General features: G+C 34.6%; 2 protein-coding genes across 2 annotated transcripts; both read left to right on the top strand.

Moving 5' to 3' along the window:
- The first annotated feature begins 5,818 nt into the window (after positions 1-5,818).
- Positions 5,819-9,110, top strand: LOC130728101 (ubiquitin-conjugating enzyme E2 28). The gene is made up of 5 exons (XM_057579441.1): positions 5,819-5,992; positions 6,063-6,156; positions 7,101-7,228; positions 7,335-7,439; positions 8,704-9,110. Exons 2-5 carry the CDS (start codon positions 6,087-6,089, stop codon positions 8,845-8,847), a joined length of 447 nt encoding a protein of 148 aa, XP_057435424.1. The 5' UTR covers positions 5,819-5,992; positions 6,063-6,086; the 3' UTR covers positions 8,848-9,110.
- Positions 9,111-13,488: 4,378 nt separating this feature from the next.
- Positions 13,489-17,012, top strand: LOC130728100 (thioredoxin H9). Its single transcript, XM_057579440.1, has 5 exons — positions 13,489-13,646; positions 14,424-14,489; positions 15,427-15,546; positions 16,279-16,401; positions 16,633-17,012. The coding sequence occupies exons 2-5, from the start codon at positions 14,469-14,471 to the stop codon at positions 16,783-16,785; spliced, it is 417 nt and encodes a 138-aa protein (XP_057435423.1). The 5' UTR covers positions 13,489-13,646; positions 14,424-14,468; the 3' UTR covers positions 16,786-17,012.
- Positions 17,013-18,099: the final 1,087 nt, after the last annotated feature.

The raw sequence follows: 18,099 nt of genomic DNA, 5'->3' as shown, positions 1-18,099 counted from the left end.
TATATAATAAAAAATGTCTAATTGGATAAAATTATATGAAAATTTTAAGTGGGATAAATATAATATTTAAATATTATTTTATAAAGAAATCTCATGCAAAGCAACCGACCCTTTTTTATGTGTTTAAGTTGTTTTGTCTTTATGTGTGCATTTAGTAGCTAAATTTTTGTTGTTTATGTTTTTAGGATTATGAGTTACCAGACAACTTTAACCTTGAGAGGTTTTGGACTGATCATGCAAGAGCTTATCCATGCATGGTATATACTCTTAGAGAGGTGGAGATTAAGGGATTTAAAAGATCAATGAATGAGATTTGTGTGCTTACTTATTTCATCACTACTTGGAGAGTCTTGAGAAAGATAACTATCAACATATCGAAGGATGATGTTGTAGATCAAGATGAGATGTTGGATTCATACTGTCGTGACATGAAACAAATGTTAATGATTCAAAGGGCCTCAAGTGATCTAGAGATTTTAATTTGTTAAGGAGAGATAAGTGTATAAATCAGCGAGCGTATATACACCTTAAACGAGAAGAGAAATGTATGTGACGATAAGAGAGATGTACATATAGAAGTTAGGTAAATGAGAGTTGATTGATGATACTTTGAGTGTTTAAATCATGATGATTGATTACTGTCATGTCCTAATTCTATCCGGGCTCATTAAAAAAATAAAAAGAAAATGTTTATGAAGAAGTTGATTGTTTAGTTTAGGTGAAAATAAAAAAAAAAACAATTTTGTTACATTAATAAATAATTGGGCTATGTTTCTCTTAGTAAGCCCAGATATCTTTTATTTTCACTCCTCTTAAAAAGATTTAAATTAAAAAAATATGTTGGGTCTCATTGTAATTATGGTATAAATATTCTCACTTTCATCATTAGGAATCACCTAAGTATCAACCATAGATGAAAGGCTCACTCACAATCAATCCCAAAAAATACCTAGCACCAATCATTGTTGGAACCTAGGAATTGACAATGTCTAAGAGTTAGATTTTCCATATGTTCTTAATTAATACATCATCCGGTCACTATTATAAGCAAAAGTTAGCTTTTTAGGTTCATTCAATAAATGATGTATGTAGTCATTAAAATGGTCACATACATCATTTATTAAATGAACCTACAAAACTAACTTTTGCTTATAATCGTGACCGGAGGGTGTATCCTTTATTTTCTTGCTCCCTGTTTACTTCTTTAAGATGAATGATAACTTCGAGGTAAGTGTACATATTCGTTAAGTAGTAATAAAATATCGATCTTAAGGACTGCACTTGTCTAAATTAATCTAGCCTATTAAATCACTAAAAAGACTAACTAAAAAGGTTTGGGGGTGAATAATTGATGTTGGGGATGAGCGTAAACTTAAAGTCGTAGAATTTAAAGGAAAATAGTTGCAAAGTATTGAGAACAATCAAAAGGGGAAATACCTGGGGTAGGATTTCATCAATCTCACTCATGTTCTTAATAGACTAATTAAATCATGAATTATCTAACTTATTTATGGTGTTTGCCTAAGTTTCTAGGTGATAATCTCTTAACTATGTAAAACTTCCAATTAAACTGCTAACACTAATCTTTAAGTTCCTAGACGAATTCAATTGGAGAATTAAAGTACTTAGTTACTAGCCAACACAATTAGAAGTTACCTTTATCTCTAAGCGTAGGCGTTCCTAATTAATTCCTCACCAGATCTCTATTTTCTACCGATTTCTCAATCGCATATAAAATAACAAAATCAATCCTCATGCATAAAGATTCAATGATAAAAGGCTGAAGAATTCATAAATAAAATAGAAATCATGAGTCTAAAAATATATCAAAACATAAGATCAGAAGAGTCAAACCAGACACCCCAGGTACCTACGGAGGTTTAGCCAAACATGACTTCCATCATCAAATAAATTATTGAAATAAAAAGAGTTTTCAAAAAGCTCCAAGTGGTGCTAGGGTTAACTCCAGGGAAGAAGGCTCAAGCTGCTCTCAATATCTTCCGAAATTATTTATTTATTAGGTTTAGAAGAGAGATGAACTAAAGGTCCTCGAAAAATAGGTTAAAATCTGATTTTATAGTGATTTTCGTGTTTTGTGCGTTTTTGTCCTTTTCTAATGAAGCTGATGATCCGGTGCAGTCGCGTGCACCGTAACACGGTGCACCCTCACGAGGTTGAACGCTGATCAGTGGGGCTGCTAGTTGGCTTGATCAGATGCGCGGGCACACCATAAACTCCTGGACGCGCGGAACACTGGAACGGAACCCATTAAAGCTGCGGATTTCTTTTCTTTTTCCTTTTTTTTTCCTGATTTTTTCTTTCTTCTCAAATCTTCTCCTAAAATAACAATAAAGCAAAATAAAAATAAGATAACAACTTAAAATAAACTTATCTAATCCTAAATTAAATTAAATAAATCCTAATAATAATTAAATAGAATATAAAGCTAATTTAAATCCTAATAAAATCTAGAAAATAATATAAAATGTAGAAAAATACTAAAACTAAATAAAAATATTAAAATGCATGAAATAGGTCTAGAATGTCCTAAAATGATTAAAATAACTTAAATAATACATTAAAATGCATGCAAATAAACTAGGAAAATAACCTTAAATTCCGGGTCATCAATGAATAAAAGAAGTTAAGTTGAACATTTGAATATATACTTGTTGTCTCGCACTACTTTGAATACTTATATTTTCTTGCTCCATGTTTACTTTTTTTTTTTAATCAGATATTCATTTCTTGCTCCATGTTTACTTCTTTATTTTCTTGCTCCATGTTTATCATAGAGTTAAGTTCAAACGCTAGATACATTAATTATCATATTTTGAATGATAACAATTTTCAAGAGTATAAGTGTAATAGTTAAAATACTTCATGTGAATTATATTTCAGGAAATGACAATTATGCTTCACATCCCTCATCGTTTGATGACTAAATGCTAGACAATGGCAAAAGACGTTACAAGCAAGCACAAGTAATGCCAAAGCATCAAGAACGTCTTTAGAAGAAGAGTCACAAGTCTCAAGACAACTCATGCAAGATCAATCAAAGCTATCAGATCGTTTGAGAAGACTACATTCAACGTCTATCTCAAAGCTGACAAATGGCAACAATGTCAAAGAACGAGTGACATATTCAAATTGAAATATCTCCCTGACATTCTTGAGGAGAAAGTCAAGAGCAAAGAATCACGTGATACTTTACAAAACACTTTGATAAAGGAAACAAGCACAAAATTGTCATTATCAAAGCTCTCCCTTTCTCTCTCAAGCAAGAAATGAAGAATTGGAGTAAAGCCGATGCCTAATCTTATCTATCTTCATCAGTCAACATATTCTCAGGACAAGTCTAGTTCGTGAGAAGAAGCTACAAGTGATTGGTCAAAGGTTATCATCCAGATATAAATGACCAATAGAAAGATTGAATGAAGAATGAGTGAAGCAGAACGATCGTCTGAAGAAAGGAAATACGACTGAAGCAGAAGAATGATGAAAGTAGATCGTCTGAAGAAGAGAAATACAAATGAAGCAGAAGAACGATGGTAGCAAATTGTCTGAATGAAACACAGTCTATCATAGAAGGAAAGTTGCAGTATCTGAAGAATGACCGTTGCAATCAAATTAGAAAAGAGCTCAGAATAGCTTCTTAGAGAAGTCTTGAAAGACAAGATCACATGCTCTGACAAAGTACAATGTACAAAGGGAAAGTATAATGGTGTCACTATCAGATTATCACATCTTCATACCAACGGATAGAAAGCTCATACTTATGCCACCTACTAGTTGTCAGAATACACCTTTATGGGCAAAAGATCTTCATTAAACAGTGTCATGCATTTAATGCAACTTACATCAAGTATACAAAAGCACTGTTTGATCCAACAGCTAGAAGCTTTGTGAAGAACACACTCCAACAACTATCTTTCTCCCACAGGAGACTCAGAAGTATAAAGGGAAGATATGAAGACTTGCAGAAACAGCTTAAGTGCTAAAAAAGAATATAGTTTGAATGCTCACAAGTGAGAAGCCTTAGTGCTCACAAGAAAGAAGCCTTTGGTTCACAAATTAGAAAAGATCATCTTCGTTTTCTGCTTCAACATGAAGAGAAGTTTTCCTAAAAGTCAAATCTTTCATCTAAATCTCTCATGTAAAAGAACATAAAGTATATGCTTAGAGTCAAACCTCATACCATAATACTTTATGATTCATGGACCGAATTGTATCTACTATCACTCTTAAAAGAAGAGAAATCTATAGAAGGAAATGATCTTGTGAAAGATTATTTAAGGGGAAGTCTTAAAAATACTTGTTAATGACTAAAGAGACAGTGACAAAAGAATACTTGGTTTGCATGGAGAAACAATGGTGAAAGAATACTCAGGAATGCCTGAAGAGGCATTGACAACAATACTTGAACGCAAGAGAATTTCCTTGCTGGAGAAATGAAGGCACCTAGTGCTGCTTATGAGTACTCACTTGGTTATGTTTAAGTTCTTAATTTGACATAGGGTATTTTAAGGTTAATCAAGGAGATTATGGGGTAGAATGAAGTGGAAGCTCCCTTTGATTGATGATCACCTCTTATCCTCCTACTCCTAGTTTCGTTTTCTCCTTCTCTTATACCTAAACAACTCGATCGAATCCTCAAGAACCTCAACAACTCAATCTTTAAGGCTTTCCTTCTCTTGTCGAGACCTCAACAACTCAAATGTCTTCCTTAGTTTCTCCCATGCATAACGAATAAAAGATAAACAAAATGTTACATCTCAAACAAGCATAACCAAAAAAATCAATAAAAGATAAAAAAAAGTAAGCATGGACGCATGGTGCAAGAAAATAAATGATTTTAATTAAGTAAGATGTGAAAAATCTAACTCATAGACATCGTTCAAATCGTAGGTCAAATATAAGCAGATGCTTCAGCGAAGAAATGTTGATAATTAACTAGTTGGATCTCTACGATAAAGACCCAAATGTAGAACGATGACCTAGACTCTCGACAATTGGGGTGTGAAACATAAAAGGTGGAGCGTGGAGACCAACAATGGTCGTAACAGTCACTTCACGATTGAGGTGACACGACTATTGATCTCTTATGTAGTATGATGTTAGTCACTCTTTTTTCTCGACCTTTTACGCAGTATGATGACAAGACGCTCGACCTCTTACGCAATACGACTGAGGCACCACGACACTATATGCCTTAGGGTTTGGTGCGAATTGAGATAAATTAAAGTTAGTGAGAGACAATAATGATACTAAGCCTGAGTGAGTTTGATTTGAGTGTTTCTCTTCTCATGTTAAGGTTTCAATTACTAAGTTTGATGCTCTTAGCGTGTAACATGATGTTGGGCGAGACTTCTAGAACTGAAAACTCTACAAATTTTATTTTGTTTTTCGGATCATCTTTGCTCCTTTCTTTTTTAAAATCAAACATATCTCATTCGGACTTTGTATATGTCAACCAAATAATAATCCTACTCGACTTAAAATTAATTGCTACCACATATGAATGATTCTAACTCAACTTAAGATTGCCTTTATATACGATCTAAACAGCAAATCTAGCTGACTATTAGTATTCATTAGAATGATTTTAAGTAGATGATATCTTGAATTAGAGGCCACTAAATAAGACAATATATAATCTAAAAAAAATCATAATATAAATTCTAACCAATGATTGGATTTGTCACACTTATTGGGAGATGGAATCAAGAAGAGGGATAAGAGGAGAATAAAGAAAGAAGAAAAGGACAAGACAGTCATTTGGTGTCAATATATATATATATATATCGTATATATCATAGCGTAGACCCTCTCTGGTTTCTGGGTATCGTTGTTTCTTCGTGAGAGCAGCTTCTTCGTCTTCTTCGTTTCGGAAGAACAAGGGTTTGGGATTTGGGAAGGTGAGAGATTCACGTTCTGTTCTTGTTGATTGGATCTCTCATTCCTAATCTTCCCTCACCCTCACCGCTCTCAGGTAACCCCTCTCTCTCTCTCTCTGAATTTTTGATTCTAGGGTTTCTGTTCTGATCCCGATTTTTGTCCAGATCTGAAAGCGCTACCTCGAATTCATGGCTTCCAAGCGCATCCTCAAGGAGTTGAAGGACTTGCAGAAAGACCCGCCTACTTCTTGCAGCGCCGGTACCCTTTTCTTAATTTTACCTCAATCGAGCATGTGGATATGGTTTTTTTTTGTTAGATGATACGGTTGCTTGGTGTGATTTCGTTGTTGGTGGTGGTGATTTTGTGTGTTGTTTTGCTGATATTGGATGCTGCATATTTTTAGCGTCTGCTAAAGGCATGTCTTTGTGATGTTATTTCTATTATTGCAGGTATTTGTTGATGTGGGTGCTGGTGGGTGTGTGTGTTTGCGTGAGCATTGCTTTTTTTTTTTTGCTGTTGAGTTTGAATGGTGCATGTTTTTAGGGTCTGCCAATGCCCTGTCTTAGCGATGTTTTAATTATAATTACAGGTATCTGTTGTTGTGGGTGGTGGTGGGTGTACGTGTGTGCGCACGCAATACTGCATTTTATAGTGTCTGCAGAAGCCTGTCTTTGTGATGTTTTTGTTTTATTGCCTTGTTCTTAGTCTGTGTTTTTTGTTATTGGGTGTTAATGCTGCGTGTTTATAGTGTCTATACATGCCTGTCTTTAAGACCTGATGTTTTTGTTTATCGCAGGTATTTAAGTATTGGGGGTGGTGTGTGTACCGCTGCTGTGCATGTTGTTATTGAGTGTGAATTGTGCCTGTTTACAGTGTCTTCAAATGCCTCTCTCATTGATGTTTTTTTGTTTAAGTGCGGTGTTTGATGTTGTTGGTGGTAGTGATGGAGTGTGTTACAATATTGTGTTTGAATGCTTATTAGTTTTAGAATCTGAAAATGAACATGTCAGTGTTTTTTATTTTTAAAATTGCAGTGTGTTGTTATATTGTGTTTGGATGCTGAATGTTTGTAGTATCTGCAAATGCACATGTCAGTGATGTTTTTGTTTATTTCAGTGTGTTTTTTGTTATTGAGTTTGAATGGTGCATATTTGTGGTATCTGCAAGTTCTTGTCTAAGTGATTGTTTTTTGTTTATTGCAGGTCCAGTTGCTGAGGACATGTTCCACTGGCAAGCGACAATTATGGGTCCTGCTGACAGTCCATATGCTGGAGGTGTATTTCTTGTTACTATTCATTTCCCTCCTGATTATCCTTTCAAGCCCCCTAAGGTAATGTCTATAACCATTATTATGGTGTGATAATAGCTGAGAATTTTGAGGCGTTCAGTTGTTTCTTAAATGGAATGAAAATATCTAACGACCTTATCTCAACCAGGTTGCATTTAGGACTAAGGTCTTTCACCCGAACATCAATAGCAACGGTAGCATTTGTCTTGATATCCTGAAGGAACAGTGGAGTCCTGCGCTTACCATCTCAAAGGTTTGGCTTTCTTTCCCTCCAATTTTTGGGGTTGTGTGGGGCTCTGTCTGGTTATTGTTTGTGCATTGAAATTGGTAAATTTACTTTTAAATAGGTTTTATCATTTTCCTCTTTTATTTGTTTTTAGGGGTGTGATTATTGTATATTGAAATAGTTTAACTTTGAAAAAATAATGATGGGTATGGTATAATCTAGGCTAATTTAAATCATCTAAGTTCTTCTTTGTTGCTATAATTGTTAGATATTTTCATGTTGTTTAGATTTGTTGTGATTGAATTTGGATTTTTTTCATGAAAATTTTGAATTATAAGCTTTTATGACGCCCAAAAATCACTTTTAAGTTTTTACTCAGGGAATGTATTGTCTGTGAAGGCTGAACTTTATATCCTTAAATTCAAGATATTATTGAATATAGTAGTCTCTAGCGAGTGGTGTCTCGTTGCAGCTGGTGTCTGCTCTTTCATTCTTGTCATGTTGTGTTTCTGTTGCGACTGCTGTAGCGTGCCGGAAATTGCAGCCTTTCCGAGAGTTTTGGCTGCTATTGTGAAATTGGGGAGAACCTGTGTATAAACCTTCAAATTCTAACATTAAACAGGCTATTTGTTCGTTCCTCTCACTGTCTTAATATCTTCATTTGACCGAAACCTGTCAGACCTCTGCTCACCAGCAAGATTCTGGCTACGTGTAGTTTTCAGCTATGCTGCACTTTCTGGCCACCAGCCCTACTTTTTCAGCCAAATATTTTTTTTCTTTGACTTTTCACTTTCCTCCAGGAATTACTTCTGTTTTGTGGGCATTTCTTTGTTCTCTCCTACTATCCTGAGTTTTTTTCCTGCTTTTAATGTCTTTTAAAATAGAGACTAAACTAATTAGGTGGTAAAATGAAAAAACCATTGAGACTACTAGTTCTAATTTTGTAGGATAACAAGACTGAGACTTTTAGCTGTGTCTGGTTGGTCTACCTACTGTCGAGTGTCATCTTGATTAGATGGTGGGGTAGAATATTTTTTAATGGTGCAGCCCGGTTGGTATGGCCTACGTTGCATGAATTTTGTTTCTGCTATTGGTAATTGTCCTCCTTAATATGTTGTGTAAGAATTTGAAATCTTGTTTTCAAGAATGAACATGTCTTTAGATTTTTTGTTCAATATATGATTAGTAGTTTTCTAAAATTGTTGTATGTGAGTGAAACTCATGTCTCATGCTGATATTAAGAGGAATCCAGATAGTGAACTTTCTTATCGTGTTTTGTTTGGCATACCAGGTACTGCTTTCGATCTGCTCACTGCTGACTGATCCAAACCCTGATGACCCGCTTGTGCCAGAGATTGCTCACATGTACAAAACCGACCGGGCCAAGTACGAGGCCACTGCTCGCAGCTGGACCCAGAAATATGCCATGGGCTGATGATATGTTTAGACCATGTAAATTGAATGGCATTTATTATGACTGTTTTGGGTTTGCTTTTGTCTCTTCCTGTTATCTGGGGTAAAGATTCTGTTTCTGTTATGGGGGAAAGGGGAGAAGGTGGTGTTGGAATTTCATAAAAAAAAATGACTGTTCAACCACGTTGATGGGTTATCATGATGCAAAGCAGCGAACATAATGTTATTTGTATCATGGCTGTGGTGTACCTTTCTCTTTGAAGCAATGTAGAAATAGTGATGTCACAGGCCTTCCGTTGATGTCGTTAATTATGATTACATATCACCTGTCATATCATCTCTAATATCTAGGTCGGCATCAATTACACGTCTTGGAGTTCATTTGATTTACCATTAGTAAGTATAAAAAGAGAAAACAAAACATCTTGAAACATTTTTTTTTTGAACTAGCAAGTGTCTCAGGATGTGTTATTTCCTCATTTTCATACTTTGTAATGGTAGCCAAACCGACTATAGCTGTCGGCTGAGAAATAATCCTTTTTAACACTTGTTACGCTTTATGAGAGATATAGAGATATACAAGAGATGTGATAGAATAAAAATTAGATAGGAAGAGAAAGTGACTGAAATTGAGATAGAAGAGAAAATGTGCGAATGGATTATACCTTTTAGTTCTCAACGAAAATTCTCTCAGGTGAAGCATGAGAGGATCCTTATCCTAATCAATGTTTACCCTTTTGTTTTCATTAGAATATCCAGTTTAGCATTCAAAGATACTAAACGTGAAAGAATATTTTGTTGATTGGCTTCCAAAGGATCTGCTTAGCCACTTAGTTATACATTAAAACTTAGTTGTACTCCATGCGGGTCCAAGTTCAGCTCTGCATTTTTAGTTACGCGAATTATTAGTGCTTGGATTTTTTTGTCAGACATTAATTTCTTTTTGAATAGATACAGACCAAGATGAGTAGTGCCTTTCGTGTTTTCTTCTGCTTGATGAAGAATGATGACTGGGTTTAATTAAATTTGATTTGGATTCATTCATTCTCTCATATTTCTAATTCCACTATTTGTATGCCGACAAACTCAAGGCACCCTAAAAGGCTAAAACAGAACTCAAGTGGTGAACCATTATTTTTAATACAAAGTTACATACACAACAAATAGTTGGATTAACTTCATTTCATGACTGTATTTTGGGTATTTGCTCACCCTGCCTTTCGAGGTAGGATTTTGCTTTGTTGATAATCAGTGTCTTTTTTTTTTTTTTTTTTTTTTTTTTACAAAAGTTTAAGTGTGTTCAACTTCAATTACTGCTACAGAATAGGGCATGTCTTTGGGACCATAGGTCTCTTCTAGAATACCACTTATCAACAACACACAACCTTCTAAATAACTTTATTTTCATAAGCTTAATTAAATAATTTAAACTTTAATCCAATTATTTTTGTTGTTTAGCTTTGTGCCCCTATCACGCTTATTATTCTCTTCTCTTGCACAACTGTCTTGCCCCTTTTGTTATTGTTATCACGTTCCGTTACATAAAGAATAGGGTGTATTCCTCGCTGTCTTCTCTGCTGTAGATTAGATTTCATCATTTCATCTACAGGTGAGATGTTTAATACCTTATGATACATGTGACTTTGAAATATCAAAGTTTCATTATTTCTTTTCCAAATCTAAATGAATATTTGAAAAAAAATCTTTAAATTGGTCCTCTTGGAGTAACTTGATGGAAGATGAGACTCTTATAGTCTAATAGCTCAGGAGGGGATTACGAGTTCACCATCCACATTTACCTTGGGTTAATAGCGTAAGTAACTTAAGCATCATTCACTTACATTCAACATAAAATCTTCAGACAAAAAGTGAGGTGTTTTACTTATAAAATGTCCAACTATTGTTTCGTCATCCAATATTAAACTTATTTCAATCACATTGGTTACTGACCATTCAATCAGGTTATCATCATTTTAGTTATCATTCATATACATTCATCACAAAATCTTAAGTAAATGTTATGAGCAATGCTATATGGTACGAGGAAAGAGGTACGACTGATGCACGAGAGTCATTTTGTGGCGGTTTTAAACCGCCACAAAACTACAACTATCAAAAAAAAAATAAAAGCTACGGTTTCTGACGGTTTTAAACCGCCAGAAAGTGTTTCGTGTGTGGTGCACGAGGCCCAAGGTCGTGCCCCACAACATTTTCCAAATGTTATTCACTAATAAATTGTTCAAATTTTATTCACACATGTACTTCAACACATTCAGATTACATTTTACCACATTTATCATTCCGCGATTAAGTAATAATTACTGAACTTCTATTTATCTATTGTGTATTTTACCCACTAATTTCATAACAGTTTTTTTCAATTACGCGGGCACGTTAATCTTTATAATAATCAATGATAATAATTCAAAGTGTACTCTAACTATAAATATATTTTCTTGAAAATTTATAAATACAATGATCGTGAAATAATTGCAATTTTCCTAATCATGTTCTATAAAACACAAAAATATATAACATGAATGGTTGAAAACAAAAAAGACAATCAAATATTCCAGCTCATCGTCATGGATGCTCTGAGATCAGAAACCGTGTGCTGGCTGACCCACTTGGTAGTGATTTTTTTAGCAAAAAAGTATCGCACAACTGAAAATCACAAAACTAATCATTTTCAGACTCAAAGATTACATAAAATGAGTTGATTTTTTCCTTTAAATTGTCTTCTATAAAAGTTATCTAGGGATCGAATCATAAACTAAATAATTAAGAAATCAATCTACTAGTTGTTTTAGACCTGACCTTATTGGTCCCACTTGGTAGTGATTGGTCCAAGGAATTCCTTGCCACACCACAATTAACATTTGAGGATCTTTCATTGGATCAGACATGGCAAGCACTTCCCCCATGACACCATTGATACATCTATATACTCTGCCAGAATCTCATATAATATTCCTGATTTCATATGGTTAATTAACCGAGGCTTTGAAGGAACCTGAACTGATCCTTTGGTCAGTGATGGAGATTTATTTAGCCTTATCCACTTGAGAAAACATCAGAAACATTATTTTTTATAAAGAAAAGAATTGAAGCTTTGATAAGCTTATATATATATATATATATGCTAGTTTTTGTTTTATAATTAATTAAGTTGCTAAATTCTCCTTTTGTATGAACACACTTAACCTGAGTCAGTTTGCTTTCTTTGTATAATACATATATGTTATAAGTAGTAACTTTGCGTTTAAATAGGTTTCCACTTGTAAAAGTAGGAACTTGTCAAACACTTTTCCAATAACTCCTCCCTAAAATAAATAATGAATTGTTCAACTGTAATTATTGGGTTTAGTCTCATCCCTCACATATCTTATATAGAAATTAAGTAATATCATGCATCCTTGTAATTGCTATTTAGGTGGACTTGGTTTAGTGTAATTAAGGATTTTTTTCCTTTAAATAGTTTATATCAATGTACTTATTAGTTACTATTAATTTGGTCACAAATGTTGTAAATAAATTAAGAAGGCCACAAGAATGATATTATTATAACTTAATAACGTTGCCAAATTTCCTGCAGTATACATTAAACATATAAAGAACTTTCTATTATTCACAAAAATTGGAGATCTATTGTTCTAAAGGGACCATAATCACACATTTAAAGAAGTATCTATTGTGTAGAAAATATGAAGGATTAAATTGTTAAATGATACATTTATTAAGATATTTAATATAGGATTTTACTAAAAAATTAATTGATACAGGAAAAAATATTTTCTTATTAATTTTAAAATATTAGTTTAATGTTCTGGTAAAAAATATGTTCTAGTTGTCCATTTCATTTATATGGCCCGATGATCGGCCAAACAACCATTCTGAACCATCCAATCAAGTCATCGGTCATAGCAAAGTTATAGTAAAACTTCCATCGTTCTAACCAATTGGTTTGACTATTAAAGCTAAGCCATTAACCATGATCGAGCATACTCAATTAGGGTTAAAACCTCAATGCTACCTTAACAACCGACAAATAGTTAACTACCCATACAGTTAATCAAACAACCATGTATATAAATGTTTGATTGTATTGTGCGCTATTTAAACAACTAGTTATTGCAATCTTATTTCTGTTTTAAACTTCAAAACTCTCTCTCTGATCTTGAGTTGGCTTGAGCGTTAGAATACCTTGTCCAAATATCTCAATTGCTATGCTCATCCATTGCACCACCACAACTCCTCCGTGCACCTTACCGGTCACCACTAAACAAAACTAAAGGTTATAAATCCATTCAACCGCAAGTTTCTGGAAGATTCAAAATAGTTTTATTTTTATTTTTATAATTTAACATAAAATGCAGAATGGGCAATGTAAGAAAAGTCAAAAAAGAGAAAAAAATAAAAGTCATGGATGTTAAAATAAGGAAAATAAATTATTTCATATAATGGCTATTTTTGTGAAATACGTAAATGACTTTTCATACCATTTAGTAGTTTTTTTAAATCATGTGTTAATTTATTTTTTTAAATTACATGTTAAAAATAAAAAGTGTATTAAAAATGAGTACTAGTAACCAAAAAATATCAACTTTATTATAAATATTAAAGAGCACGTGATTGAAGAGCTTAATTATTATTTGTTGTGTTTTAAAGCTACAAACACAAACACAAGCTTCATTATCTTCTCCGAGTTTAAGGTCCACTGTAATAAATCACTTCCTCGTTTTCGCTCGAACTCTTCTTCTCACTAGGTTCGTGTTTCTTCATCGCAGTGATCCAACCAAATCCCAAATCTCAATTTTGAAGGTAATTCAATACTGGGTCTTCCTTCAATTCTCTTCTTCATCTTTTGAAATTTTATTTTTGATGGGGTTGTATCTGTTGCATGCGAATTGATCTAGAGTTCGAAACTTTGAATTTCAATTTTCACGCACAGGATTTTTGTTGGTATAAGAAAGCTGATTCGTTTTATCGTTGTTTGTTTTTATTGAATGATCCATGGTGTTTTCTCAGCAAAAGCCAAAATGTTGAGTTAGGATAGGACCCCCAGTTGGAATTTGTTTGCTTTGCTTTGAATTTTGGGAGATGTTCTGTCTTTATAAACCCTGTTCTTTTTCATTTTGTCTCCCTTCACTTTTCTCATTTTGATTTTCCCTTTTACAAAGGACACCCTTCTCTTCTGGGGAATGGGGATTGAAGGGTGTTGTTTTTCTCAGTCTTCAGTTTGATAAGTTTTATGAATGCATGAATGTTGCTGCTTGATTTTCCCCTTCTGTTTTATCTATGATCATCAGGTTTCATTTTTTCATGATTGATTTTTCAGAAATGTATATAGGGTAATGACTTCTGAAATTTGGTTAGCTGAAAATCTATTGGAGTGCATGTTATCTTTTCCTATGTTGCTTAATTTTTGCTATCCCTGTGTTCTTGGGGGTAATCTGCAGGCTGATAGTCCACTAATAAAGTACTGAATCTTTTTATCTGATCAAAATGTGACTTGGCAATTGTTTTCTGTATTTTGTCTTTTGTTCTGGTGGAGTTAGAGAAATGTTTGTCTGAAATCATTGGTCTTTCTTCTTTCAGGTTTCCGTTGATTTAGTTTACAAGTTTGTGGCTTCAAACAATCATATGGGAAATTGCGTGGCTAAGGTGAGAATATTTGGATACATCTCATATTCTATACTGTTATGACCATTAAAAGCTCAAAGCATTAGGTCTTTCTCCCATTCTCTCTGATAGCATGCTCTAAAAGGAAAAGTCATAATTTTCCCTGTAAGCGCTTTGCATGTCTTTCCTTTGATGGAGTTTACAAGGACATCATAAGGAAGACCTGCTGTTGTAACTTTGAATTGATGGTCTTTTACTGTGCTTTCTCTTTGCGGAAAAAAGTTACTTATTTGCCTGCCAAATCCAGAGATTAACTTTCATGACTTAATCATGCCTATGTATTAATGGATTTGTGTGTTAGATACTGATAATGAAAAAAACTAATGGAGAAACAAATATAACAGGTTGCTTCAACTAATGAAAACTATGTAAGAGTTAGAAATGGGTAATTATTTTAAGTCTGACTGTTCTGAAGTGTCTATATACTGAAGATTGATTTCTAGGTCAAATTTTGCCACCTATGTAACTGGTGAAAATAACTCTTTAATTGTAACTTGTGAATAGCTATTTGTAAGTTCAGGAAGATCATGTTAAAAAGGGTAATGATGTGAAAAGTTACAAGTTACTACTGATCTGCTATTTTTCAACTTTATTTCTTATCCTTCCCCCCCCCCCCCCCCCCCGCTTTCTTTTAATGGTGGTGGAGGGACTCAAGGGTATTTCTAAATACATTTTTTTTTCCTGTTCCTGTTCCTACTCATCTCTGATATTGCAATAGTTTTGACTTCTGAAAGCCCTATTAATAGATTAAGAAGTGATAGCACTTCCATCTGTAACTAGAAGTTTGTTCTTCTATCAGCCTACAGTCCTTAAACCTTGTGGAACCTGAATGCTTCCGGAACTTTGTAATCTATCAGTTCATGTCATTCATTGATAATAAGTCAATTGATTTTGAAGTTCATATTTTTGATGCTTGTAGTATCATGCTAAGGATGATGATTCTGATCATGTGGAGTTTGCTGGGGATAATGTGACAATTATTACCACCAAAGAAGCTTGGGACCAAAAGTTGGAAGAAGCCAAGAGGGATGGCAAAATTGTAAGTTTTCCCTCCTTGCCAATATGTAGGACAATAAAAATTAAAGGTCCACTTACATTTTGTAGTGTTGTTTGTCTGAAACATTGAAATCTTAGCATGACTTACCATGCATGTGTATAGCTGGTAACATCTATATTTTCAGAACTATCTCCTTTCAAGCTTGATGATAAGTTGAGATTTTTTGTGTATGCACCTGACCAGACAATGAGTATATTCTGATTTGGAATCAGGTCATTGATTCCCTAATATTAATTTATATCTGACTAAAATATGTACAGGACTTTTCATGACAATAGGAGAAAACTAATGTCACTCTGTGGATATAACCTGATACTCTCTAATCTATATTGTAACTTGTAAGGGAGATCCTGTGATGTACTGTTCAACCTTGTTAGTGACAACACGACTTCCTCTCTCTTTTTGACATGATTTTATCTGTATACTTTAGTTGTGGTGTGGAATTTGTGCGAACTAGGTTTTAGCATATATGCTAGTGTTGATTACTTTTCTCTTGTGTCCCCCCCCCCCCCTCTCTCTCTATGACATCCATCCACGTGCAAGCATGGATGCTTACAAAGACATTATGAAGTTGATCCCTCTCATTTTAGATGAAATATATAATTTATTGGTTGTAGATTTTCCTGTATATTTTCTGACTTTAATTTACCTTTTGTGCTATATAATTTACTTTCTTTGGGTACAATAACTAACATTAACGTTTGTGTTCGACAGGTGATTGCAAATTTCAGTGCAACATGGTGTGGTCCTTGCAAGATAATTGCACCATATTACTGCGAGTTATCTGAGAAGTACACATCTATGATGTTCTTATTAGTTGATGTGGATGAACTAACTGTAAGTAGTGAAGCCATAGACATTATTATTCCTATTGATTATTTTGCCATATGTTCCTTAAATACATTAATTGAACTAGCATTCCCCTTAAATATGGTCATAAAATTGGAAACAAATTATTATAGATTGAAGTTTGTGGATGATCATGCAATTTGTCCTGGTGAATGTTATATAGGGAAACATGTCTTGTGCCAACACATTTTACTGAACATGGTTGCGTGTATGTTGCAGGACTTCAGCACTTCATGGGACATCAAAGCCACCCCTACTTTCTTCTTTCTTAAAGATGGGCAACAACTTGACAAACTCGTAGGAGCCAACAGGCCAGAGCTGGAGAAGAAGGTTGTCGCCATTGCTGACTCGGTCCCCGAGTCGAAGCAGTGACTGTTGTTTTATTGATATTTGTAAGATGCTGTTGTGGGATTTCTCCTTTCACAACTTGTGGCCATGATTGTTCTTCATGTTTTGTCGTGAGTGTCTTTGCATTATTTTTTCCTTGGATGTACATATAAGGCATCTCACATGAATTTCTTCGATTCAAAGTGGTGTTGCTGTAGTCAAACAATCATGTTTTGCAAATATACAAATTTGTCTGGATTCAGTTGGTGGCATTTGGTTTTGAGTACAATTGGTGGCATTTGTAGATTTAGCCCATAAAATTTCATTGGTTGGTTCACCCTTCTTAACTAGCAGATAAGTTCATTTTAGAGGAGCTTTTTCCATTTTATAATACAATAATAGTTGCCTGATGTGATTTTTGATCTTTCATTTTGCCAACTCAATAATTTTGTTTTAAGTGGCCGGATAAGTTGCTTAGGTACTTTTTGAGATGATTTCTAGTTTTAAGTTTTCAAATTTGAAAAAGTGAAAACTAGTTTTCATTTTCATATTCAGTGTTTTTGGTTTCCAATATTAAAAAAATTATATCAACCTTGGATATTCATAAGTCATTGCCACCCTCTAACACCGTTGTTGCTTCTACTGCACTGTACCCTCCTCCACCACCACCAATTCCATCATCCTAAACAAATTCCCTCTATCAACCATTGAGAAAGGTCTTAAGCAATGGCAGGCTTAATGGATAGTGTAGGGTGCCAATAACGATATAAGTTGTTGGGTGATGGAAGGTTGAACATCGTGATGGCAACGAAGGATGATGAGAGTAGTGGTAGAAAAGGGGAGTTAGGTGATGGCGGGACCAATGATGTCCGGTGTCAAGCGGTGGTAGTGTCAGTTGAAGATATCAGGTGGTAATGCTTGTGATAGTGTTGATAGTGGTAGTGGAGGGTGTGAGGCAGTGACGATGGAGCGTGTCAAGTAGTAAGGAGTGAGGTAAGATACTGGGTGATTGTCACAATGTAGGGTGCAAGCAATGATGGTGATGGAGGGTGCAAGGCAGAGACTTTGGCTGATGGTGTTAAGTGATAGAGGTGTGATGTGGTCTAGGATGGCGACAATAGGGGTCGTAATGGTGGTGGAGAACGACAATAATGACAGTGTAGGGTGCGGACAATGATGAAGTTGTGACAGTGATGGAGGGTGGCGTGTGATGAGGTAGTGGTGGAGGTGCATTGGGACAACAGAAGTGAGGATTGCAGTACTAGCGATAGTTGAAAATATTTGGGAGACAATGGTGGGTAATATGCAACAATAGCGGATGAGGGCGATGGCAGCGTTTGAGGGGTAGTTGGGGTGGAG

Source organism: Lotus japonicus, chromosome 1 (assembly GCF_012489685.1).
Source record: "Lotus japonicus ecotype B-129 chromosome 1, LjGifu_v1.2".
Taxonomy (NCBI): domain Eukaryota; kingdom Viridiplantae; phylum Streptophyta; class Magnoliopsida; order Fabales; family Fabaceae; genus Lotus; species Lotus japonicus.
Note: the sequence above shows the minus strand (reverse complement) of the source record. Positions and strands in the feature narration are given on the sequence as shown.

What these genes read in the sequence shown, in the direction of transcription:
- LOC130728100 (XM_057579440.1), top strand. Translation starts at nt 14,469, where the DNA reads ATGGGAAATTGCGTGGCTAAG. An exon ending in CCAAGAGGGATGGCAAAATT is followed by an intron (nt 15,547 to 16,278) that starts GTAAGTTTTCCC and finishes TGTGTTCGACAG; the next exon opens with GTGATTGCAAATTTCAGTGC. An exon ending in TTGATGTGGATGAACTAACT is followed by an intron (nt 16,402 to 16,632) that starts GTAAGTAGTGAA and finishes TGTATGTTGCAG; the next exon opens with GACTTCAGCACTTCATGGGA.
- LOC130728101 (XM_057579441.1), top strand. Translation starts at nt 6,087, where the DNA reads ATGGCTTCCAAGCGCATCCTCAAGGAGTTGAAGGACTTGCAGAAAGAC. An exon ending in GCCTACTTCTTGCAGCGCCG is followed by an intron (nt 6,157 to 7,100) that starts GTACCCTTTTCT and finishes TGTTTATTGCAG; the next exon opens with GTCCAGTTGCTGAGGACATG. An exon ending in ATCCTTTCAAGCCCCCTAAG is followed by an intron (nt 7,229 to 7,334) that starts GTAATGTCTATA and finishes TATCTCAACCAG; the next exon opens with GTTGCATTTAGGACTAAGGT.